The 23,388-nt window shown below is 40.0% G+C and overlaps 2 protein-coding genes across 8 annotated transcripts in view; one reads left to right on the top strand and one right to left on the bottom strand.

Annotated features, from left to right (window-relative positions):
- The window catches only part of LOC139990927 (uncharacterized), a 129,227-nt gene extending 127,054 nt beyond the window's left edge, over positions 1-2,173 (bottom strand). Inside the window, exon 1 of the mRNA XM_072010582.1 lies at positions 1,799-2,173. Coding sequence (XP_071866683.1) covers positions 1,799-1,916 — 118 coding nt within the window. The 5' untranslated portion in view covers positions 1,917-2,173. The remainder of the gene's footprint in view (positions 1-1,798) is intronic.
- The window catches only part of LOC139990929 (peripherin-2-like), a 347,906-nt gene that overhangs the window by 246,129 nt on the left and 78,389 nt on the right, over positions 1-23,388 (top strand). For 2 of the 7 annotated variants that reach the window (XM_072010589.1, XM_072010585.1), the window contains exon 1: positions 20,253-20,513. The exons of 2 other annotated variants lie outside the window; for them this stretch is intronic. In XM_072010589.1, coding sequence (XP_071866690.1) covers positions 20,500-20,513 — 14 coding nt within the window. In that variant the 5' untranslated portion in view covers positions 20,253-20,499. Of the gene's footprint in view, positions 1-20,249; positions 20,514-23,388 lie in introns of those variants that run through there. 3 more of the 7 variants (XR_011800693.1, XM_072010590.1, XM_072010588.1) reach the window with 2 other exon arrangements.

Genomic DNA, 23,388 nt, shown 5'->3' with positions numbered 1-23,388 from the left:
CTTTTGTTCGCAAGAACGACAACAAGAAATTGGAAAAACTACGAGGAAGAAAGGAGAGAGTTGTAAATAAAAGAAGGGACAATGGGGACAACGCGCAACCGCAATTACCAGATTAAAGTCAAAGTGCTCTATCTAAAGTCTATGCTTTCCTTTCGAGCGAACGTCGAACGAATCGCAGCATCGACGGTGTATGCATATATAAGACAGAGGAAGGAACAATTTCTTCATTGAGAGAAGTTCGAAGAAAGCATAAAACACGTCGTTGTTGTGTGTTTCCGTGCTGGAACAGGGGAGCGTGGATTTATTCAATCTCGTCACCTTTCATATTCTAACAAGCTGACCTGGGTTAAGGAAGTGACAGAATAGAGACAAAGACTGGCACGATTAGCAGATTGAAATTAACGAGGTGTTGTATACGTATTATCTATATTATAAAATAATCTGTTCATATATTATGATAATTCGTTAGTCGGGAAGTTAGCGTCGATGATATAAATTCACAACCACGAAAGCTTTCAAACACGACGCCAAAAATATTCAATTATCTTTATAAAGTCATTTGCATAAAAGTGTCACGCAAACGTGAAACGATACGTGAAGAAAAATGTGGAGAATAGCTCTGGAAGCTACAAAAGGATATGGTTCGTATTGTTCCATATCGATCTCATAAAATCGAACTTTAAACATACCGTAAACGATTCTCGATCCTGGTCGTCATCCTCGAAAGAAGCGTCGAGTCATCCATTCTCCGTAAAAATGACGCGGAGAGAAATCGCGGTTCGGTCGTGAGAAATATTATTTACATTCCATCGAGTAAGCAAGCGACGGGACTGAATTTCAATATCGAACTTTCGCGAGACGAGTGTTTGGAAACTCGTCTGCATGTAGAAAGAGTCTCGAGAATCGGCGTGTGTGTACATTCCGGCGCGTGTTCGTCGCGATTTGTCTACGTACGTATCCAGTCTCGTTCTCGAGACTCGAATCAGTCGACTGGAAAAGCCATGGATCGAATAGGAACGGATTCAGAAAATTCTGCGAACCAACTGCTGGCTAGAGAATCCCGTTAAAACCAGAGAAATCCGATGAAAATGTACAAAAAATTCGGTCAACATTCGAGATGTCCAAAGATAGGGTGTATTAAAAGCGAATTGGAGGAAATATTCGAGGGATTTTTCCAGATTGCAAAGGGATAATAAAAGAGATTGGATTATAAATGTCTGTTGAGTAGAATATGTTAAGAAAAGCTAAAGAACTAGACTAAGAGACGAAGAATAAAAGCAAAAGTTAATCGAAGAGTTTTAAATACCACCGGTTAGATAATGTTACCGTTATTGGCATTAATTGTCCCAAGGAGCACAAACTCGAAATCCTAGTAAGGTCTTGGAAGAGCGGACAAAAGTTACGGTAACGATGCAATCGCTGGCAGGCTGTAGAGCCGCGTTAAACTACCCCCCATTTTGGGGAAGGATCGCGAGTAATCCTTGCTCTTTGCTGCATCAGCAGGTTCTGCTCGTGGAACGACGGGGTCGAACCAAATCTGCAAACGCAACTTGGAGAATCGGCGTTGCTTCTTCCAGACGAGGATCAACTTCGAACCAAGGGTTATTTACCCCCTCTGATCGTGCATAGTTTTTAACTTTCCTCTTTGAACTTGCTCAAATTGAACTTTCCTTACAGGGATCATCGAGAATCATTGTCAGATCCATCGCGTGTATATTTCGTTTAGAATTCGTCACTGATTGGTCTCGTTAAAATCTCGTCGATGCTCGAATGGTTTCGCAACCCCCAAGAAACTTACCCCCCACTATCAGCAGCAGCTGGAACAGGGCACGTCGCACTTTCCCGCACTTCCGTCGAACGTCTTTATCCATTCTGGGGATCCTGGTAGCGCTCGTAGATCCTCGAACGACGATCATCGGCAATGTGGATGTTCTCCGCGACTTCCGTTCTCCGTTATTGCAACGTGGCGAACAGTGTCAAGGGACGCGAGCCGCGCGGGCAAATGTCATCGGGCCCACTCGACTCTGACTCCGTGGTTTCTGTTTGCGCGAACAGTTGGCTACGTTACTGTCAGAAATCTGAAGAAATCCGTGCACAAAAATACACCGCGACACTGAGGGGCGCGCGCGCGCTCGGACGTTCTCGCCACTCACACGCCACGCGGACGCGACAGTTCCTGACTTGCAACTGACGAGGGATGCTGCACGAAGAGTTTGCGCCAGCCTCGCGCCCGCGCACAGAATCCTTACTCCCCTGCGCTCCTGGCACCCTAGGTCACTTAGTCACCCTTCCTCGCTGCCTCTTCTCGCTTCCACTATTCCAGCAACGAAGATCGAAAAGAGAAGGAAGATAGTTTCTCTTTTCGGTTTCTTCCTTCTTCTTCTATCTTTGCGCCACCGTTCACCCCGCTGTACGCTATCCGCCTCTTCGTCGCCCTCGATATCAACACGCTCTCACCCTCCGCACGCTTTCTGTGGCCACCCCTCTTTCTGCGCTCTTCCACAGTTGTTTCTTTCTACCATTGAATTTTCGACGATTCTATCTCGTTTTACCTGTGTTCCGTTACCGTGGACCCGTAGGAGAGAGGGCAGTTCGTCTCTTTTCGGTTCGTTTTCACCCCCTCTTTTTCGCCGCTTCTTAGTTAGTCCTACCTTTCTGTCTTCGTCCCCTTCAGGCTGGCGCGCATCCTTTCGCTGGCTGTATCTCAAACACTAAAGAGATTCTTAGGAAATTGAATTGAATCCCTCCCCGAGCTACCCTCCTCCGCTTGTTATTTCTCTTCTTGTCCTACCGCTTCCAGACGCTTGTCTCTCTCGTTGTTCGGGCTCTGTCTGCCGGTTGTTTCAACCCTTCCCCTCTCCACGTTTATTCGTTCTCCTCTTCGACGATCCGTCTTCGTCTCCTTTGCTCGTTCGTCACGTGACTCAAACTCTCTCGTCTTTGGATATCCTTTCTCTTTAACCGACCATCGTCACCTTCGCGCCATGGCTTCCACGGCGACTGATTGTCTCGCCGTTAAGCGGCAATTTATATGTTAACAGGGCCGATTCGGTCGAGAGTCATGCATACGTTTAAGAAAAGGGGTTGGCGATATAGAGGATGGGGAGGAAGGTCGCGTGACGACGTTCCAGGCACGACGATTCGCTCGTTAGTCGAGCCGACGATCGGCCCGTTCCACCGATAGCGATCTACCCCCATGCTTCCTCGCGCCCCTAAAGGTTATCGGCTACATGGAAATTCGAGCGAACTCCAAGGAGTACAAATAGTTCGACGAAAGGGGCTGAAGGGATTCGAGCGAGGTCAGAGATTTTACGATGGATTTCTTAAATCAAGGACAGGCCCCTAGTGTTTTACTGTTCTAATCTTCTGATTCGATATCGAGAATTATTTATTGCGGACAATAGGAGAATTTTAATAAACTCTTGATCATCGTGCTAAGTGTTTAATCGATGCTGATCTATTAAGAGCAATTCATGTAGAATGTTTATTTCTGTTCATTTATTTTATTGAATTTCCTATTTTTGATCTTCTTTTTTGATATACATATTGGATTTGTAAATTTTAAAAGGTTGTTGAATATTCTTCTGCGTCACTTCAATCCTACAACGTACTAAACGTTTGAAGAAATTTTTATGCAGAACTTTTATAGTAGTTTCATGTGTACAGACATTGCACTTCATTTTTGGATGGGACGCTTCATTCTTTGAAACGAATTTTACGATTTCGTAGGAGTGAATGTGTTTCTCATTTAGCTCTTGAATTTATCTTCGTAAAATGAGACGTTCGTCGGTCGCGACGATCTCACGCTAGGCATATTACTCGAGGGAAATAAAACTACGATGTGAAGTCGCGAAACGTGACCGTGAATTTCATTCGTGTCAAACGTCATCGATGTAGAAGATTGTGGCACGCACACCAGTACAGGAAGTTAAATTACAGGTGCACAGGGCGTGTTAACCGTGTAGTGAACGTGGCGGGACACGTTCGTGGATCAAAGCTAAATCGACGCGTGCAGGACAAATAGACGGGGCATTAGCGCGTCTTCGCTGTTGAAATCGCACCTTGACACGCGTCATTCCATTCACAGCATTTTGGATTACAACCTGCGACCTACGATCTTGTCGAAGACCTCTCGAGAAAGTTTCACGGCTGACATCTGTATCTTGCAATGTATTTTTCTTGGACAATTTTATAGAAAGTAGATCTTTTTGCATTCTGAAATTTCGTCAAATTATTATACGTTTCTCAACGCTACAGCATTTCCAAAACTTTTGCCCATCATTTCCCTGCCTGGTCCTTAAATCAAAAGTTAAGCTCAAGCTGTGAACAATCTTTCTTGATACTTTCCAAGAAATCGATCTCAACCATGTGATTACCGTTCGCATAACGAGACTTTGATCGTCAGCGAAAAAACGCGACACAGAGGATGGTTTTTGATCCAAGTGAGCGGGTGGTGGGCGAATAAAAACCGTGAATCCGCGCGGAAGTAGAGGCACACGAATTGGCCCGACGTCAACCGCGAAGCAGGTATTTTCACTTGAAAAGCGGGCGGGTCGAGTGAAAATAACGACGGCGAACAGAGTCGTAAAAAGTTGAGGGAGATTAGCCAGTCGTGGAATTAATACTCAAAGCTCGATTCGAGCGGCATTCGCCGATTATAAGCGTAATTCAACCGAACGTTGCACCTACTCTTTTGCTCTTTCACTCTCCTTCTCTTTCTCTTTCTGTTCTATTGGTTGTCGATTCTAGCTGCTTCTGGAAACAATCTGCTATCGAACTAATTAACTTGTTGACGTATAAAGAGAAATTTTGGAAACATTTCTTTTGCACGAGAAAGTTGGAAGAAAAATTGTCGAAGAATATGGAATATTATCATTAGGCAAATAAAGGATTCGACACGGCATCAAACTTGGAAATGTAACTGTTTCCTTTCAAAGATATACTTTCTAATCTTCGTGTTTTTTTTTTTTTTTTTTTTTTTTTTTTTTTTTTTTTTTTTGAGATACGTATAACTTTGTGCGCTAGACTAGATTGGCCACGTAGTAGTATTACACCTATGTGAATACGAATATATGGAAGTACGTGTGTGCGCGGCGTCTCGAAAAACAGATGAATGCAGCTGTTCCGTTGGCAGTCTGATATGGAAGATGGTGAGACAAAGAAAGTGTTGAGACGCGAGTGAAGATCCTGGAAATCGTTCATTAAATAAATCTAAAACTATTCTAATATGAATTCTAAGTGTTCCCTTACTTTTATTTCGGCAATTAAGATCCACAATTATCAATAATTTTTTTTTTTCAAAATGACGCGAGATAACACGTCACACTGAATTCTGCGTCCTGAAATCCTCGGTTCTAATCCGATTTATCATCGCAAATTCGAGATTACGAATCGTTGGACGACCAAAAATTGGGGAGAATGTAACACAACATGGCGGGTGATTCGCAGAAGGATTACCACAACCGCGAGGAGCATTAGCGTCGCGTATAGAATGGAGGACGGGCTACGGTGGAAAGGGTTCGGTTGAAACGCAATTTAATGCAATTTCTCGTTTAGTCGGAACTTTTAAAGTTGTTAGCGGCAGGTTGAGTGGCCCTTTCTCGTTTCCGCGATGCACGCATACGCGTTGCTAGTCTCTGCACCCTCTCAAACCTCTCGTGAAGTGTTCTATTGTTCTCAACAGAGTTCGAAGTTAAACTTTTGAGGTTTAGTTGAGAACAGCGTGATTTTCTTTGCTTTATTGCATTCGGAATTTTTGTTAATATAACAAATTCTTCCGCAAAAATGTTGTTTTAATCATTTTACCATGATAAAGAACTTGATATTTGTTTTTAATAATATGTAATCTTGTTTACAAAAGTTTATTATCCTTTTAATTGGTTCGATGATATTCTCGAAACAATTACATTTTACTTTATTCAAAGTAGTTGAGAAACATATGCAAGCTAAAACTCAAAACTAGAATCGGCAAACTTATACGATTATATAAAAGAAAGTTCAGATTGGAATAACTTTCGCTCTTTGATTAAAAATTTTCATTTTAAAGCAGATTGTATAAGAGTCTTTCATCAAGTATATTTCATAATATCTGAGTTTATATGTTTCTGGCAGAAAAGCTGAAATAATGTCTAAATTCCTGTCAAGCTTCGCTGTCTTTGCAACGATCTTTGTGTTTTTACGCCAAGTCGAAGATGTCTTAGAAGCGCTTTAAGATTGGATCGAGGTTCCGTAATAGCGTGCAAAAGCTTGAAATTCTTTCGTCGGAAACCGCGTTTGGGGCGTGCACAGGAAACTTCTGGCGATAGCGTGCTTTCTCGTCGACTAAATGAGACTAAATCGTCATTCGAAAAAAAAAAAAAAGAAGAATAATTCACTTTGCCGCAGTCGAGAGGTTAAGAGCGGCGAGTTTAGATTCATTATGAAGTTTCGCGACTTAAATGAGACAGTCGCCGCGAAGAAAGCAGCAGGGCTTGGCTTAAAGAAGTTAATTCCGGGTTCGTTGTCAACTTTTTCGTCGTTGCTACCGAACGAATGAACGTAATTCATGGAATTCTTATGTTGGAATTCCGTCTAACGTTGATAGCAGTTATTAATTTCGATCAAAGTAAATATTATGAATGAAAGAACGTTAATAACGAAATGCACTATCCATCGTTGTTCTCTATACTTTTCTAAAACGAAGGACGATGTACGAAAATCTTGTAAAATCCAGGACAACGATATTTTTCAGGGATAGGAAAATATTGTATTGTGATGGCAAAAGTGTGTCGATCCCAACGACGTGGTATATGGATTAATAAACTGACTCTGGTAGAAAGCAAAAGCATATTTGTTTCAATCGTAGGTAACAAATGCTTTATATGTTACCACGTAATGCGAATGCGTGTAATGCACACGATATTATACTAGAAGGTAATGGAATTGCAGAAACTGAAATGGTTGACATAGAAAAGTCAAAAATTGAACAGATATGACGCATGTCCTCGTTTCAACTCGTTACGAATCCCTCGCTGTACATCAGCACGCGATTTATATTCGAAGATTTAACTAAAAGCCCCGTAAATAAAAAGCGTAGATAAATTTTATCATACAAATTATTCAGAATCTCGAGTGACACTGAGCGTGATACCTTCTCTTAATAAAAAGAACTTTCGCGTAACGAGGCCAGTAACAAACGAAGTTACTCAAAGCACAGATTCATCCTTCAGCAACCGTAGCAAAAACCAAGAAAGGGACCATCGAACCGATTCGCTGGTTTAGCATCGTACAAGGACAAAAGCGAAACAGCCTTCAAAGTACGATTTCGGTGATCGTTTAAACACCAGCGTAGCTTTGTCGTGAACCGATCCGAAAGGCAGCAGCGAGATTCCCAGTAACTTTGACATTCGAACGAAAGGCGTGACGGCGTTGGTGGTCGCGGGTAAATTGAAACAACGCCGTTATTCGTAATCCAACGTGGAAAAGCGCCGCGGAACGTCGATCTCGTGGGAGATGTTACTCTTTGAGTGCGGTTTCCCTCATCCCTATCTACTCTTTGTCCCGCTTTCCTTCTCTTTCGTTTGTTTCGCTCTCTCGCGTTTTTCACGCCCGCTGACATTAATTTCGAATAATTCGATGATCCCTTTGGGGGTTGGCTGATTTCAGATACACGCGACATCTTTCTATAAATATTTCTTTTTACAAGAATATACAATTATTCAAAGTTTACTAATGGCAAGTAGTCGTTAGTTGTTCTCATGTGATTCAAGACTGCAAATTAAAAAAGAGATTTTCTGTCACCACTTATACAATCATCCGAAGTAGCTCGTACAAGCGATTCCGTTTGGCGATTAAAAAAATGTTTCGATTAATTTTTATGCGTGAAAAATTTCCCAGTTTCCCCACCCGCCTGTTTATGTAATGGTGTTATTCGATAACAATTTCAGTTTGTCTGTTTACGTTCGAGTTTCTTTCTATCCTCGTTTGTTTACATTTTTCAGCTTGACACTCTTCATTTGTCTGTTTACATATTCGTTGATGTTTATTCGCGATAGTTTATTCGCCGCTTGTCGAACCAGCATCGAATAATTTTAGTGATCCGTGAAACCTTCGTAGTTTACCACGCCATTGGCAGAGTTTAGATTGTACGTATAGAAAGTTATTTTGTTTTGAAAAAAAGAAGTGAAAAAATGTAACTGATATATCGTAATTTTCCTGGTTTTTATATCGAGTCTATTATCGAAAATCGTTTCACGATGAACTAACAATGTAAGAGTTCGATATGAATTTTAGCTCGCGGTTCAACGTCGAATAAACAGGGTATGGCCCCTTTAAACCGAGTTATTGTGGCCGATAAACGTTCAATTACGTTCTTGCCACTCGCTTTCTTCGACATTTCAATTCACTTTTATCCCCTTGTGGAATGCTAACAAAGGATGCTTACTGCGACGTCTCAGCTATTCGCTTTCGCACAACGGAACGTTTTAACGTCCAATTCGACAAACACGTTTTAATCGTACGAGAAATCTTTATCGAAAAGTACCCACCGGCTACGCGATATACAACGAGGAAAATGAATTTCTCGTTAATCGAACGAATAGAGGAGCACTCTGGAAAATATAGACAATGTGGTGGATGGAGTAAATTGTATAACTTGGAAATTGTAGTTCTATTATTGGTGTTAGTTAAGTTTAAATCGATAATTATAATTTTAATTGGTTTCAACATCCATTATGTTTAAATCGATAAGGATGGAACATTAGTCGTATACCTGTGCAATGAAATTGGGAAATTGACAAAAAATTAACGGTCGATCGTTGTAATTTCCATGAAGCTCGTCGCACGTATCGCGAATCGAAGACTACGCTCGTGCTATTTCTCAATTATCGTCACATCAATCATCGGTTATAATCATGAAATTTTTGAAAAGTTTCGAAACATTGTCAACGTATAATTCCGCGTTTGACTCGTCGCGTGTCCAATTGTTCGAAGGAGGAAAGGCATTTGTCATTGTAGCGATCGATGATTTCCATCGACTGGCGTATATTTTATTTATCTCTCCATTACGAACGTTGGGAACGATGACGAGAGAAATTGTTGAAAACGTTCAATGGGGACAAGAGAAAAAAAATAAGGGAAACGCGTGCAAAAGCGCGGTTGCGAGGATCGTGTCAGCTTGGACAGCCCTTTAAATCGAATTTAACGATCAAATTGCTCTTTACTCCCGCTCACAACTGGCTGATATTGTTAATTACTTGTTTGTCACGATGTCCGTCGCTAAACAGACGCGTCGGTAAATTGCATGTGACATCTACGTAATTCTAAACGTACATAACGTGAGAGGAACGGCGAAAAAATAAAGAGCAAGCTTTGTCGCGATCGCGATCGACGATGGCGCTAATGTACGATCTGCAGATCTCGAAGAGGATAGCGTATAACTTCTGAGTGTTGGTGCAACGTTATATTTAATAATCGTTTAATAAAAGCACTTGATAATAGGAATTATAATTTATTAAATCTCTTTAGAAAGATATCGAGAAAGATATTCTAGAAAATTAATTGTCTCGTTAATATTCTTTGAAAGGAGAGAAGCCATTTATTTTATTTAATCGTCAATTTTCGTAGGATACAAAGCGAATTATCAATCTGACTAAAAAAGAGGCTGCGAAAGATTTTTTCATTCGAAATTCGTATATAACACGATGACGAAATTTAATTTTCAAATTTTTGCAGTTGTATGAAACTACCACCCAATACTACAACATTTAATATATTTAAATCCAATTAATTAGCATGTGACTATTGTAGCAAATACAATGACGAGACAATACTTTTTTAGGCCATTCACAATTACCTCTTTGATAAGAATTAATCTGGTAAAATACAATCTCGCATAGAACATCGAGCACCTGCCCACAACCGCCATTTTGAATTTCCCGACTATTCAACCAGCAATACGTTGAACATGTTACACAACCCATCGAGCGCCTCGATATTCGCGAATTTCATCGCTTCACTGGCAGCCAGAAGACATTAAAGCCAGACGCGATGTATCACGTTATCCACGGGGGTAATAGATGCAACCTCGTGCAGCAATAACAACGACAGCTTCGCGAAATTAGGGTTCGCTATAGATTGAGTTAACTCATTCTCAAAGACACCGCAAGAAATACCTACCACAGCAGAAAAGATTCTAGCGATAAAGATCGTGGATCTGGCTTTTAACTCTCCGTCCATATTTTTTAAGTTTTTGCGTTCTTAAAAGTCCTCCGTAATTCTTGGATACTCTTCCAAGTATTTAGAATATCGTCCAGTAGTTGCTATCGCTACGTGTTACCTTGATCATTTTAAGCAAAGCAGAATTGGAACCGAAATATGGAAAGAATGAAAAATTGAAATTATCGATGGCAAACGATCCGGTGTGAGGGTAAACGGTTAACACTTATTCCTTGGAATGTTCGCCTTGAAGAGAGACATCAAGGGGGAGAGATAGGTAAATTTCAACGTTTCATCCTCGGCGAGAAACAGCGACACTTTTTTTTCTGTTGAAACGTCCCTCGAACGGACTGACTGAATTTTTAAAAGCACCCTTAGCCGACCGGATTTCCAGCTGGTCGCATCCCCAATCCCAACTACCCCCATCTTGGTCGTCGATCAATCGATGAACGATTCAGTGATTCGATATTCGTTACACGAGGAGAATTCGATGAAAATTCCAGAAGCGGTGGTCCGTTCAATTTTCCTGGTACCTGCCGTTCTTTATGCGTTTTGCTACCCTTTTCGCTCTTGAATTTCTGTGTTGAATTAGTTGCGCCCTTTTTATCGACCCGCTTTTGTCACTACGATGCGACTTGCGGTTTCGATACCTCTCGAAGAATTTCCAGAATATCAGAGAGCAATTTTTAATCCTCAATTAATATCGTTGGCTTACGAAGATTTGGACCAAATATTACAATATAGTTTTAGAATATTATTTTATTTCAACTTGTACTTCGAGCGATGAACACTATCTCTCGATACTATTTTTCATACGATTAAAGTTAAATATGCCTTTGTACGTATAATATATATTGCATCTGTTCAAGTCAGAGGAATGCTTAAATAACACGAGAAAAAATTGAAGATTAAAAATTTGTAACGGAAGTCATTAAACATCGACACAGGTTGAAATTGAGTTTTTCAGATAGGCGATTCTTCGTGGTTCAGGGTTACTGATTTGAACAGGGCGGTTTTATTCCCAGCAGGTGCGGAAACATTTATATTCCGTACGCCTTGCTCGTTCTGTGTATATCAATCGGTTTCATATAACAAGCTCAACTTATTGATTGTACCAACAGCCTCGCCCCCTCTTGTTCCCGTTAATTCGTCGTCATAAATGCGCCGTGATTTCTATCGAACGAAGTTAATAATATTACCGACACGTAAGATAAAACGAGCGACAACCGTGAGCAAATTATTCGATCTAAACCCTTATCAGACATCACTATGTCTCGAGTCTGTCTCTAAATTTAAATATAAATACAGCTATACGACGTTAAATCTAACCACAATCATATAACAAGTATATAATTGTTACCAGTTTAAATTTGGTTACATAACGTAATTTTCACTTCTGTAAATATCTCAACACTTAGCTCGATTCAAGATAAATTACCTTATCAAGGATCAAAGTCACAGCTTTAAATAATTTCTTTAAAAAATCTCTCACAATTCTACCACTGTTTCTCTTCTACAGTTCGCGAAAAGTTTATCTCGTTTCTAATTACAAATCTGATAACCTACTTAGCTAGATGTAATTATACAATACCATTTCTACTCTTATAAACATCGTCCGGCATTTCATTCGATTTCCAACAAACCACTTTCCCAGAGATCAAAGTAACCCCTTAATTTCACTTTAAAATATCCCGAAATTTCACTACCATCTTCCCTCCGTTCTCCTCGAGAAATCATTCTCCTTCCGAAAGTACTAGCCACAATTACACCCCCTTGTGTAAGAGAGACGAAAATCGTGGCACGCCGTAAAAATCCGAAAGGAAAGCAGATTTTAAGCTCCGAAGCGGCGAAATTAAGAAAAAGGTTCACTGATCTATTGGTGGGACGAGCGACGAAAGAAGACCGAGACGAATTACGCCAGCCTCGATGGAGTATCCTCGAGGGTGGCGCCAGCTCTTTAGATATTAAGAAGAGACCACGAGACCGGGGGCGAATGCGACCCGTTGGCCGGCCCTTCAAACGGTCGATCCGAGTGGAATTTATGCGCGACCGCCCGACGAGATTGCGCTCCTGCTCCCTGTCTCTCTTCGCCCGCCTCCGATACTCGTATTCCTTTGGCCTCTCGACGAACCCATTATGCGGGCCATGTACCGGCTTGTATGATTATTGTATTTCTGTCGGGCGCTCGTGCCCGGGATATCTCCGCTCTGGTTGTCTCTATCTCGTCCTACCAGCCACGCTGTTTCTCTGTTCGCAGTGTCGGTGAGGGTGTGAGTTCCGAGGCAGTGGATTTAGGAAATCGTACGGTTCTTCTTCGTTCAAATGCAGCCGGATCCTGAGAATGTTTAGGGTTTCAGGGTGGCTGATGATTTTCTGTAAGAATGAACGTGGATACGGAGATGATGAGAATGGGGTGTGGCATTGAGCCGAGAGCAGAGGGAACGATGGATGGATGCTTTGTATGTGAGACTGAAACTAACGTTTTTGGGTAGGTGGAATGTGCGCAGCATGGAAAATTTGGAATGGTTTCAGAAGGTTTGGTTCAATTATTGAGAGATGAAAATGCGAATAATTTGTATATTGTAGAAAGTGGTTTTGATCGGAGATTCTCGAGTGTTTGATAGAGGAGGATTCTAGTAGGTCTCGTTGAAACGAAGCAAAGACTATGATAATTCGTATTATCGAATATATAGTACGTACGATGTTTCGATATCCTGTTCCGGGCTCAGAATTAAGGCAACAACGAATTATTGTTGATATATCTTGTGAAACGAAGTAAATATTCGAACCTGTGTTTCGGTAGATTCTTAACAATTTTCAACACCCAAGTACACGTTACTTAGCCTCAAATTAGATGGAAGTTAGGGGTAAGTTAAAGGTAGGCGATGTCTGCGATGGCTCCACGGTTTCATTTAAGTTAGGTCGAGGTTCGGTCTGCTTCCGGTTCCCGGTTACGTACGAATTATTTCGTAAATGGTTAAGCTTGGATTGCATGGAAACTAAGTTTAACTTGAATGGGCGTTAGGCCGTCAATCGCATATTCAACGCGAATTAGAGAAATTCCGAAGCCCGGGAACAAACTGCTTAACCGAATCCTTGACGATTCAATGGTTTGTCGAAACACGATGATGATATCATCTCGATTTGCAATTACATATACTATTTGGTCATTGAAGAAGAACCAAAAACCAGATACAAAAATTTTCTTTTCTAATTGCGACGCTAAATGGCGAATCGTTTTTGGGTATCGAAATTATCGTTATTAGACGGAAAACGAGGATGGGAAGATTGACGAAAATTTTCAGTGGCCCTAATTCAATGACCAGAGGTTATATAATAAACTATTCATGGAACGCCGATGTTTTCACCATTACTGCTAACTAGACAGGCGAATGCATATTTGTACGACTCTACGTTCTGATGGATTGTGTTGTTGAGATCTAGTGGAATTTTCTATCGTGTGGCATTTCAATTATCAGCCTGATCGAGCTCCTTTTGTGTATTCGCTGTGTAGTTAATGGTATCGCATCGTACAACACGTATCTACGTACTTTTCAAGTGGCAATGTTCACTTGTCCATGGAATTGAACCTATTTTACAATGTTTTGATTTTTCGAATCCTACCAATTTCTCACGTGTCGAATTGAAAATTAGAATTGAAAAATTTTCAAAATTTCACTCGTTCGAACTCAAGGATTGCAAATTAAAATTGTTAATTTCATATTATATTGCATACCGTATTTTTTACATTGGTATGCTGTTTTTCTAAGTAATTGTATTGATAATTTGTAATTGTAAGAAAGAAAGTTTAATCTCCATTTGAGACGATTATCAGAAGTTGTATTTAATAAGTCAGCTCTCTGGATAATTTATTTAATATCAGAGTTCGAGTTTGGAAATTCTGATGGTATCTTCCGTCAGTCTTCTCATGAAAATTTCTCTCATTTTTTCCTCTTTTTTTCTTTTCGTTTCGAGACAACGCGCAACGGCAGTGGTTGCGACGTAACATTTTTAAGAACAACCGCCTTATCGCTGCCACGATGCATCATAAGCGTTATCAGGGCTCCACGGCGAGAAACACTCGTTGTTGCAACGACGCGACCCTGGTAATTGTCTCCGGTGAATTAAATCGCGATGTCTATCTGCAATTGCAACAGCCACGTCGAAGCTTTGAATAAAAAAACACACACACACAAAAGGAAATTTTCTTGTAATCAAAATGTATAGTTTAATAAAACGCAACACGTTGAAACAAGCTAAAATAAGATTGAAGCAGAAAATTGAGCAATTTTCGAGTTTCATCGAATTCTCATGTTTCGAATTAAGTAGTTAGAGCTGGAAAGTTTTCCAAGTGAGTTCGTGCGAATTTAAGGATTGCAGAGTGGTTGGCAACAAGTAGAAAGCTTTCAGCTCGAAATCTTCCGAATTCGGCGCTTTTGAATCGAATGACGACAAACTGAAAGCTTCCGGATGCGATTCGTTTGTATTTGATGTTTCCGACGCGAGTTCTAACTTCGTTGGAAAGTTTCGAGTTTCGATTTTCTCCTTCCTATTTTTTCAAATTGAGCTCCATTAAACGCAACAGTTTCGAGGCCAATCATTAACAGATGTACAGCTTTAGAACCGATTATTTTTCTGGAACTCGATTAATTAATTAATTAACTTGAATTAAAGTGTGCTCTAATTTTAATACTAGAATAATTTTATTAACTACCAGAATAGTGAAAATGATCAATTCGTAATTTTCCATATAATTTCCATTTAAATCCGGCACAAGTTTCATACTTTAATCCTTGGTAATTCTAATGTTAATAATATGGTTCAAAGATGATCAAAGACCGTAATTTTAATCCTAACACTTATGGACGTACTCAAAGCTACAGAAGAAAAATCTTCTCTCCTCGCTGTCGATCACAGGATGTTCGACCGATGAGAGATTTAATTTTCCATTCGATGGTATCGAATCCAACTCGGTCCGAGTCACATTTATAAATGCTTTGATAAATTTTTAATCGCATGACAGTATCCTGTTTCCTAGATCTTATAAAACGATTAAAGTCAGTTACCTTGAATTTTCTAAGACGTATCGTTAATAATTTTTCACAGATCCTAATCACCATCTCTTAACCGCATTTACCCTCCAAATCCACATTACAGACTACCCTTCTTTCATCAAGACCCTTAATTTCTCAATAACAGATCTCGAATTACAAACCAAATAACATTAATCAGAGACTTAACCAAGCCCCCGACTCACTACCAGTACCACAGCTATCAAGAAGCTTTTCCCCGAAGCAGGTTCTTATCGTCAATTATCAAGTCTCAAAAGCCCAACATCGTCTGCACCCCATAATTACTTTACTCCAGGTACCACCTACCGATCGTGTAATTACCCGAACCATTATCCTCTTTCCTTCCGTACCAACACCTTGATATCTTCCTTCTGAATTCAAACCAACGATTCAACACCCTAAAATTGTAATATCCACTACTTCTCCTTCTACCTTCACGAGTTTTATATATTGTACAGAATTGTCAGGACGAATACCAAGCGTAAGGAGAAAACTTGAAACATTCGCAAAGGAGTCTGAATTCAAACTGAATTATCCATCACGCATCGAGTGGGAGAAACGGTCACGGTCAATTTAGGATTGGCTGACTGCTTCGGATTAGGCCGCATAGACAGGTTTCGCGTTATACAGACGAAACCTCGCGAGAGTTTGAGCTATCTCTAAGTCTCCAGAGAAGCTAATCGAAGAAGTCTTGAACCAACTTGAAACTATACAATGTTAGCGTAAAAATGCATATAGAAAATCAAACGCTCAAAGATAGGAAGGAAACTACATCGTAAACCTGGCTTAAAGCCAGCTATTGCTAACGCCTTAACATCCGTAGTTGGAACCAGTGGCCAGTCTCAGTTGAAGGGTTGCAGGCATCGTCATTGTCCCAAGAATGGAAAGCAGCCCCTGGCGCGCGCAGGTTCGACCGCAAGCCGCGACAATGACGCGTTCTCTCGTACATTGGCGAGGAGGATGAGGATTGAGGAGGGGTGCATGTACGCGTGCACTAATGGTACTAGGCACGGCTTGAGGATGACATTAAGCAGCAAGTGCAGCGGAGTGTGCATTGTCATTCCCGTTGAATGTCGTCGTGTGGGCCGCTGAACAGGCCGCGCTCTTCGTCTGCCAACCGGTATCGTCACCGAGATGCTTGCGGATCTCCGCGCCAACCCTCCTCCTTTCTCTCTTCCTTCGCCCTTTCACCCTTCCGTTTCAACCCCTCGCGCCCCAATGTATTACTATAGTCGAATACATGGCGCACAAAGCGGCCAGCAAGATTTGTTTTGCGACACAAACATGCGACACGGCCGTCCATTAACCGTAATAACGTTTCGATGAATGCACGGTCGCGGCCTCGAACCCGTTATTAGTTATGCATTTGCATAAACGTCCCGGCAATTATTATGTGCACTCGCAATTATGATTCGAGCATTGTTACTGGCCGTGCTATCAGCACGGTGTGTATATGTTGTAGGCGATGATGAGTAGACGAACGAGCCTTTTACGTTTCGCTGCGAATTCTTTGAATTTGATGATTTATTGTTGGCCAGGATAGAAGACACGTTTAATTATACATATAATTCGACTGAAATTGTTAAGCGAAATTTTACGGATAACAAGCTACAAGTTGAAACCGAATAATAATTCTTATATAACAGGGATACGCGTTTGATGATCGAGCGAACGAAGTTTGACAAGTAAATTTTACAAATTACGTATCATCTGATTATATTCCGCTGTAAACGTGAAATTTCGATATTACCAATGAGACGCCTGTAACGTCATATCTTGTCAATTTATTAATAGCATTAGTTCATGAATTATTAGGTAATAGGATTTTGGATAGGAATCGGATAGAGATGCAATTTGATGATGTTATTGCTGACCGGGGAAGGTGTCTGAATTTTGTGAAATTCAAATGTTATGGGTTAATATGATGGAATAAAATTGTAGATAATTATTAATGCACAATAATAATTTTCGCCGATCGAATCGCAACGAATTGTCAAAGGAAAGCTGCAACTAAAACGGACAAGATAAGTGAAAACAATGACACGGCCGGGAATGAAAACGAATCGGGAAAAATCAATCGACGATTACCCCTCGAGATAGCAGGCCCGTACTCCGCATCGCTGTTTATTAAACATTCCGATTGCCGTGTATCAACGTTTATTCGCAAATACTCCGCGTGGAAATTGAATCATCGGAAGCGGCTCGGCGGTCGAGCGACGGAAAACCGTCGGCTAAAAGCATTCTTGCTCGATTTTGATGGGTTCCAGCCCCGACAACGTTCGATGGTATCGCAACGAAGCTTCGATCGGCCGAGTTGAGTCGTTGTTTTCTTGCATCGTACTATTGAAACTTTCGTTAATTGCGCTGCAAATGTGTAACTTTGCAGTTGCAATTCTTTTCTGCTTCCCTGCCTGTTTCGTTTCTCTTTTTTTTTTTTTTTTCTGTTTTCTGTTTGATACTTTTTAATCTCACGTCGATGCCGACGCTTCCGGCCCCTTCATCCTTTACAGCGCGCGATACAGACGCGTCTCGAGCGAGAAACACGCGGATAGGGGTTGAAAATAATATCGAGGCGCGAGAAAAAATCCCTGGCCGCGATAATTATCGCGGATTCCATCGTCTCTAAAGGGGCTCCGGTTTCTTTGAAATCACCCCAACCGCGAGCGCGTTAATTTCCACTGAATTTTATACCGAATTCTGCGACTTTTTATAAAACTCGCGTTCGGAGACAAATAACGGCGGGGATCCGTCTGGCTGGCTGCAGTAACGAGTCTCGATACGTCGTACGATGGTCCATTAAAAATTTATTACGAAGAAAGAAGTGAAACTACATAGACGAAGAAAAGGTATGAAACGAGGTACAATGTCCACGGACTACGTAAAAAACACAATCTTGAATTAATTTGAATTTCAATTAATTTCATTTAAATTAGGCTTGCACCAATTAAATCTGACAATGAACTAACGACTACGAAATTTATGTAGCGTTAATACTCCATTAGTAGAAAACTACCGAGATTGTCGTTGTTGAATCTTTTCCTCGAATGTTTTCAACAATCCAGCCAATAGTTTCTCGATCAAAAATGTTTCGCGGTTCCCTCCATTGACTCGAATTCCAGGAAACCGTCGATTATTCGTTCAAGGGAGAAGGAAATCTCGGATTATAATCCTCCGTCTGTATTTCGGAAGTGTATTTCGCTTGCGTGCCACCGTGTGGCTAGCATCCTTTATCTCTCCGCCTCTCTTCCTTCTTATCGATTGCAATTTCCCTGTTTCTTTCGTACTCGTGTTTCTCGTATCTTTGTATGGATACTGGGTGCCTCTGTTTCGTGAAAATCGTCGCCTTTATTTCTCTCGCATTTCTCTCGTTGACTCGAAGTTTCCGCGAATTATTTGGCAAAGCGCCATTTTGAATTGAACATTCCCTGTGATGCTTTGCCGCGCACGTACTTTTTCTGTGAAAAACGCCTGTTCCTTAGGGTTGCGAGCGACTATAATTATCGGCTCTAACGAGACTTGGAATTCGTGGAAGATTGAAATTAAAGCGTTTTAATTGAAATTTCATTTTAATTATACCGAACGATATTGCCAAGTAATGATACTATAACGAAATATTTCAAAATAATCTACGTTTGAATAATATTTCTTGAAATGTAATATTCGTTTGTGATCAGTTATAGAGACAATACGAACAACAGGGTTAAATTACTCTTATTCGATTCATTTGCATGATTATTCGGCGAATAATTTGAAATTTGAACGTAAAGAAGGATAAAGATATAAATGGAAATAGGTTTAATATCGTTGGTATATCGCCACTATGTTGGACACAAAGAAGCACGGTCACTCTCCTTTTTGCAGCTGTCATTTACGAGCAAAATCCCGGCTAACGATAACGCGAGCTACCCGTATAGCTGGAGACTGGGAGGTAATACGCTTGTCTATGACAGAGAAGGATCCTGAATTTGAATCTCTCCAGAGCAGCTTTGTCTCCACTCGCCTGTGTACATTGTACATTGTAGCATAGCTATCAAGCCTCTCCAAGTACTTAGAAATACCAAGCCTTTCGATTTTTCAAAAAGAAACTAATTTTTCTGTCGGAAGGATTAATTTACAGTTTAATTATCGTTCGATACTGTCGTATTTGAAAAAAAAAAAATGAAAAATTTGTAAAACAAACTGTCGAGTTCTTTTAAAAAAGACAAATAGATCGAACCAAAGAGGATTTTTAAATACGTTATAGAAGAAATAAACGTAATAAAAATTCAATAAAAATTTATTACGAAAAAATTGATTATACGATCCGTGAAACTAAAATTACAAAATGTTCTACAGAATAAATAGATTTAAATGATCAAACAGGATTTTTAGGTAAATTAAATGGAATAAATAAAATTTTATGCGCGCGTAATAAAAATTCGATGTATAAACTCGATGAGAAATTCATTACAAAAATTTCATTAAACAACTTTTCTCGCCTATAAAATTAGATTTATCGCGTTTGAAAAATCAATTAAGTGAAACATAAACACAGTTTTCTAGAAACATTAAATATAAATTAGATAAAAATTCATAACGAATATTTTATCACGCGGTTTCTGTCATCTATGCAACTAAAATTACCTCGTTTCTCAGTAGATAAAATATTTCGTAAACGATATGAAGATTCCACGTATTCTTTAAACGATTCCTCTATACCGATAAAAATAGTACCGTTAAAAGGACATTGTTACGTTAATATTATAAAGTCAACGATACTATCGTTAGAGGTTCGTTCTAGAAAATTGACCAAATCGAATCACCCTTTGACTCTGTCATCGCACGTGTCTTTCGTGTAACACAAGTTTCGGACAACAAATGAAGGTATACGATACGAACGGTTTCGTATCCCACGAAATATTTCATCCGCGTAACGTCAACAAACCGCAGGTAGCAGAATTGCTCGCATTCATCGTAGACAAGGGTTGCCCCTCGACCGAAGTAACCTCGAATACGAAACATTTAGTCGATCGCGACGCGTCGTAAGTGACGGACAAGCGTTATTCCGTTCCATCGATACTGGCGTCGATCGAGAACGTTGCGGTTAAACGACGCTAAACAATACCTCGGCCACCGCACCTGCCACGGCTTGTTACCACTACGATCTATTTTCAACGTGTGTTTACGTGGGAATAAAAGTGACGCGGAATAACCATATCCAAACGTGGATATTAAGGCAGATATTAAACGAGAAATGAAGATTGCCAAGTAAGCGAATTAATATTAGTTAAACGTTAAACGATATCGGTACGGTGTTAAATGCGATTTCGTGTTTTACGATGCGTAATAATTGTATTGTCACGATACGCGAATAATTGGATATATAAAGTTTAGAAAGTAGCGGAGAATGTAAATTATACGCTAATGCCAAAAACTTTGGAGTCACCGAATTTTCGTGAACTCGGCTGTACGTACATTGAATCTGAACCTGATTTTGTTATTATTTCGGAATTAGTATTACCAGACTGCGGATATTTATGCAAATTCATATTTTCGTGGAGGAAACAAACGGAGGAATAGAATCGATACAGGAATTTGTTTTGCCTATTAAATATCGTAATAAGTGGTAAACATTGCATATTTTACATACTTTTGCATATTACGCGTATTCTGCGCATTTTTGTATTTTTATTTTTCCCATGAATGCGTAAAAATCCGCAGTCTAAATATTACAGATACCGGCATTAATTCTCTTTATTTCAATGGATTATTGATGAATAAATTCCTTGAGATAAAAGAATTCTGGACCGAGTATTTGTCGTATAAGAAATATATCACGAACATTTTAACGGCAAGGCAGGTCATTAAAATTAACATGTTACGCGAATCAGTTACATTGCAATATGTAGATGAGACGTATAAATGTATCAAATATCTCGATATTGGAATTTCCATAACACTAACAATACAAATAATAATCAAAGATTCTTTAATGTATTATTAAATTTCCATATCGGTAGCTCGATTAATTTAAAAGACAGGATTTCAATAAGATTATTATTCACGGTAAAAGCATCTCGTCGATAAGATGCTAATTCTGGCCAGCACATTATTATAATTGAATTCTCTTTAGAATACATTCTTTGTTTCTTTAGTATACCTCGTGAATCGTAAAATATTATTCAAGAAAATAAAGTAGAGTTTACAGATCGAGGAGACGCGACTAAAATCCGAAGTCTCGACTTAAGACAGAAATATTTCACAGACAAATAGAAAGAAACTTTTATTGCCTCAAGATAATTCCCAGATACTCCCAGACGCTATAAAATAAATTATCCATGTACCAAGCTTAACTCAAATTTAATTCAAGTTTAATCCAACTATGATTTTGCCTTTGAAAAGTTAAACTGGTCGCTAGACTGTAGCAGAAATTGATTACTCGATAATTATTATCTATAAGTCTTAAACTAAAAATTTTCTCTTCCATATGTAACGCTAATTTCTTTATTTTATTAATTCGTTCGGTGAATCTTGTTACAAATCGGTTGTTTCGCGTGTTACGATCGAATAGCTACTTGGATTTTGAAATCTTACGTTATACTCTTATTGTTGGCCAGTTCCCATTAAAATATTCGTTAACAACGAATTATCAGCGATCTAATTAACGAGTCATTAGCGATCCTATTTTACGACTTGTACACTGTACGAACGTCTCGGCGAATATAGCCTCTATACTAATTTATTATTTTAAATATATTCGACGATTTCAACAACAAGCAATAACGTTTAATAAATCTCACGATCAAACATCCTCTATGCAAGTCCTCTACATTGGTTATAAATTAATAGCTTACATAATATATTCGCGAATTCAGCGAAAACTACCTCTTTGACGAAACGTGGTAATTGTATCCAAAATCACGATACATAACATAGTATCTACATCCTTGGCAGCAAGTAATCATGACGAAGAAAAATTCGAGTATACCTCGCGTCTATGAAACTCCTTCGTTTGTCGATCAAACGATCTGCTGACAAAAACATCGCGGCGCGACGAAACGAAACGAAACGATACGAGTTGAGTTCGCGACTGCCGCGTCGCGTCATTGAAAGCTTGTAAAGCTAGGGTAAACGTTCGACGCCGGATGTTATTCAATTTCGTATTCATTACGCGGGAAACAAGGACGGTGTCTCTCGCGATCGCTTCGGGCGTTGCTGGTTCGTTAAAGCGTTCTCGCTGGCTGGCTCGTGTTTCTCCGCGTTTGCGCGCTTCTATTCTCGCGTGTATTCGTTCGACCACACCGTGGATACATACCTAAATCTCGTATAGAGGGTGTCTCGTGCGACTGGACCAAGATATAGCTGTAAATGCTCAGAAATCGTTTTCTACAGCGACACAATATGATTTGTATTTTGTACAATTTATATGTAAAATAATACATGTATTTCCAGATGTCTTTCGAACTTTATCGACATCTATAATCGCGATAGTCGAGTTTTGTAACAGTGTCTGTAGTCGTCTAATTGCAGTAGGACTCTGTTTGTACGAGTTGTTTATACAACCAGGTCATTCGCATAATAGGTATCCACCTATTTCTCTCCATCTGTGATTCTTTTTGCTCGGTTAATGGAAGTCCATGCTCGTATAAGAGAATTCCTCGAAGCATCTACCCTTGAATACATAACAATGTTGCAAACTTGTATTCACTGCGAAGTATGAGAGTGTGTCACGTAACGCGTGCCGCTGCTGTTTACATCTTATTGTTAGACGTTCACATAAGTGGGTTGACGCCGGGCGATAATTCAGACGAAGGAGTTCGGTCAAAGCTGAATTTGCACTGTTTCACTTTGGACGAGCACGACGGATGAACGGCTACTTTCATCCTCGTTTCATCCGCGTCCATCCGCCGTGTTCCTGCAACGCGATACAGCGGAAATTCGGCTTTAAGCTCAGTTAATCAGACATTTCGTTCGTACAAACGGATGAATTTTCATGAACCTATCGTTCATACGCGGTTACTTTTCCCGGTTGTGTTGACCATGTCGCATCAAACACCTTGTATACGTTGATAGAGTATGATTTCGTGATGAAAATCGTGGACACGAAGACAACGACGGAAGAGAACGGAGAAACGTAGGCGAA

The sequence above is a fragment of the Bombus fervidus genome, chromosome 9 (genome assembly GCF_041682495.2).
Source record: "Bombus fervidus isolate BK054 chromosome 9, iyBomFerv1, whole genome shotgun sequence".
NCBI classification, from domain to species: Eukaryota; Metazoa; Arthropoda; class Insecta; order Hymenoptera; family Apidae; genus Bombus; species Bombus fervidus.
Note: the sequence above shows the minus strand (reverse complement) of the source record. Positions and strands in the feature narration are given on the sequence as shown.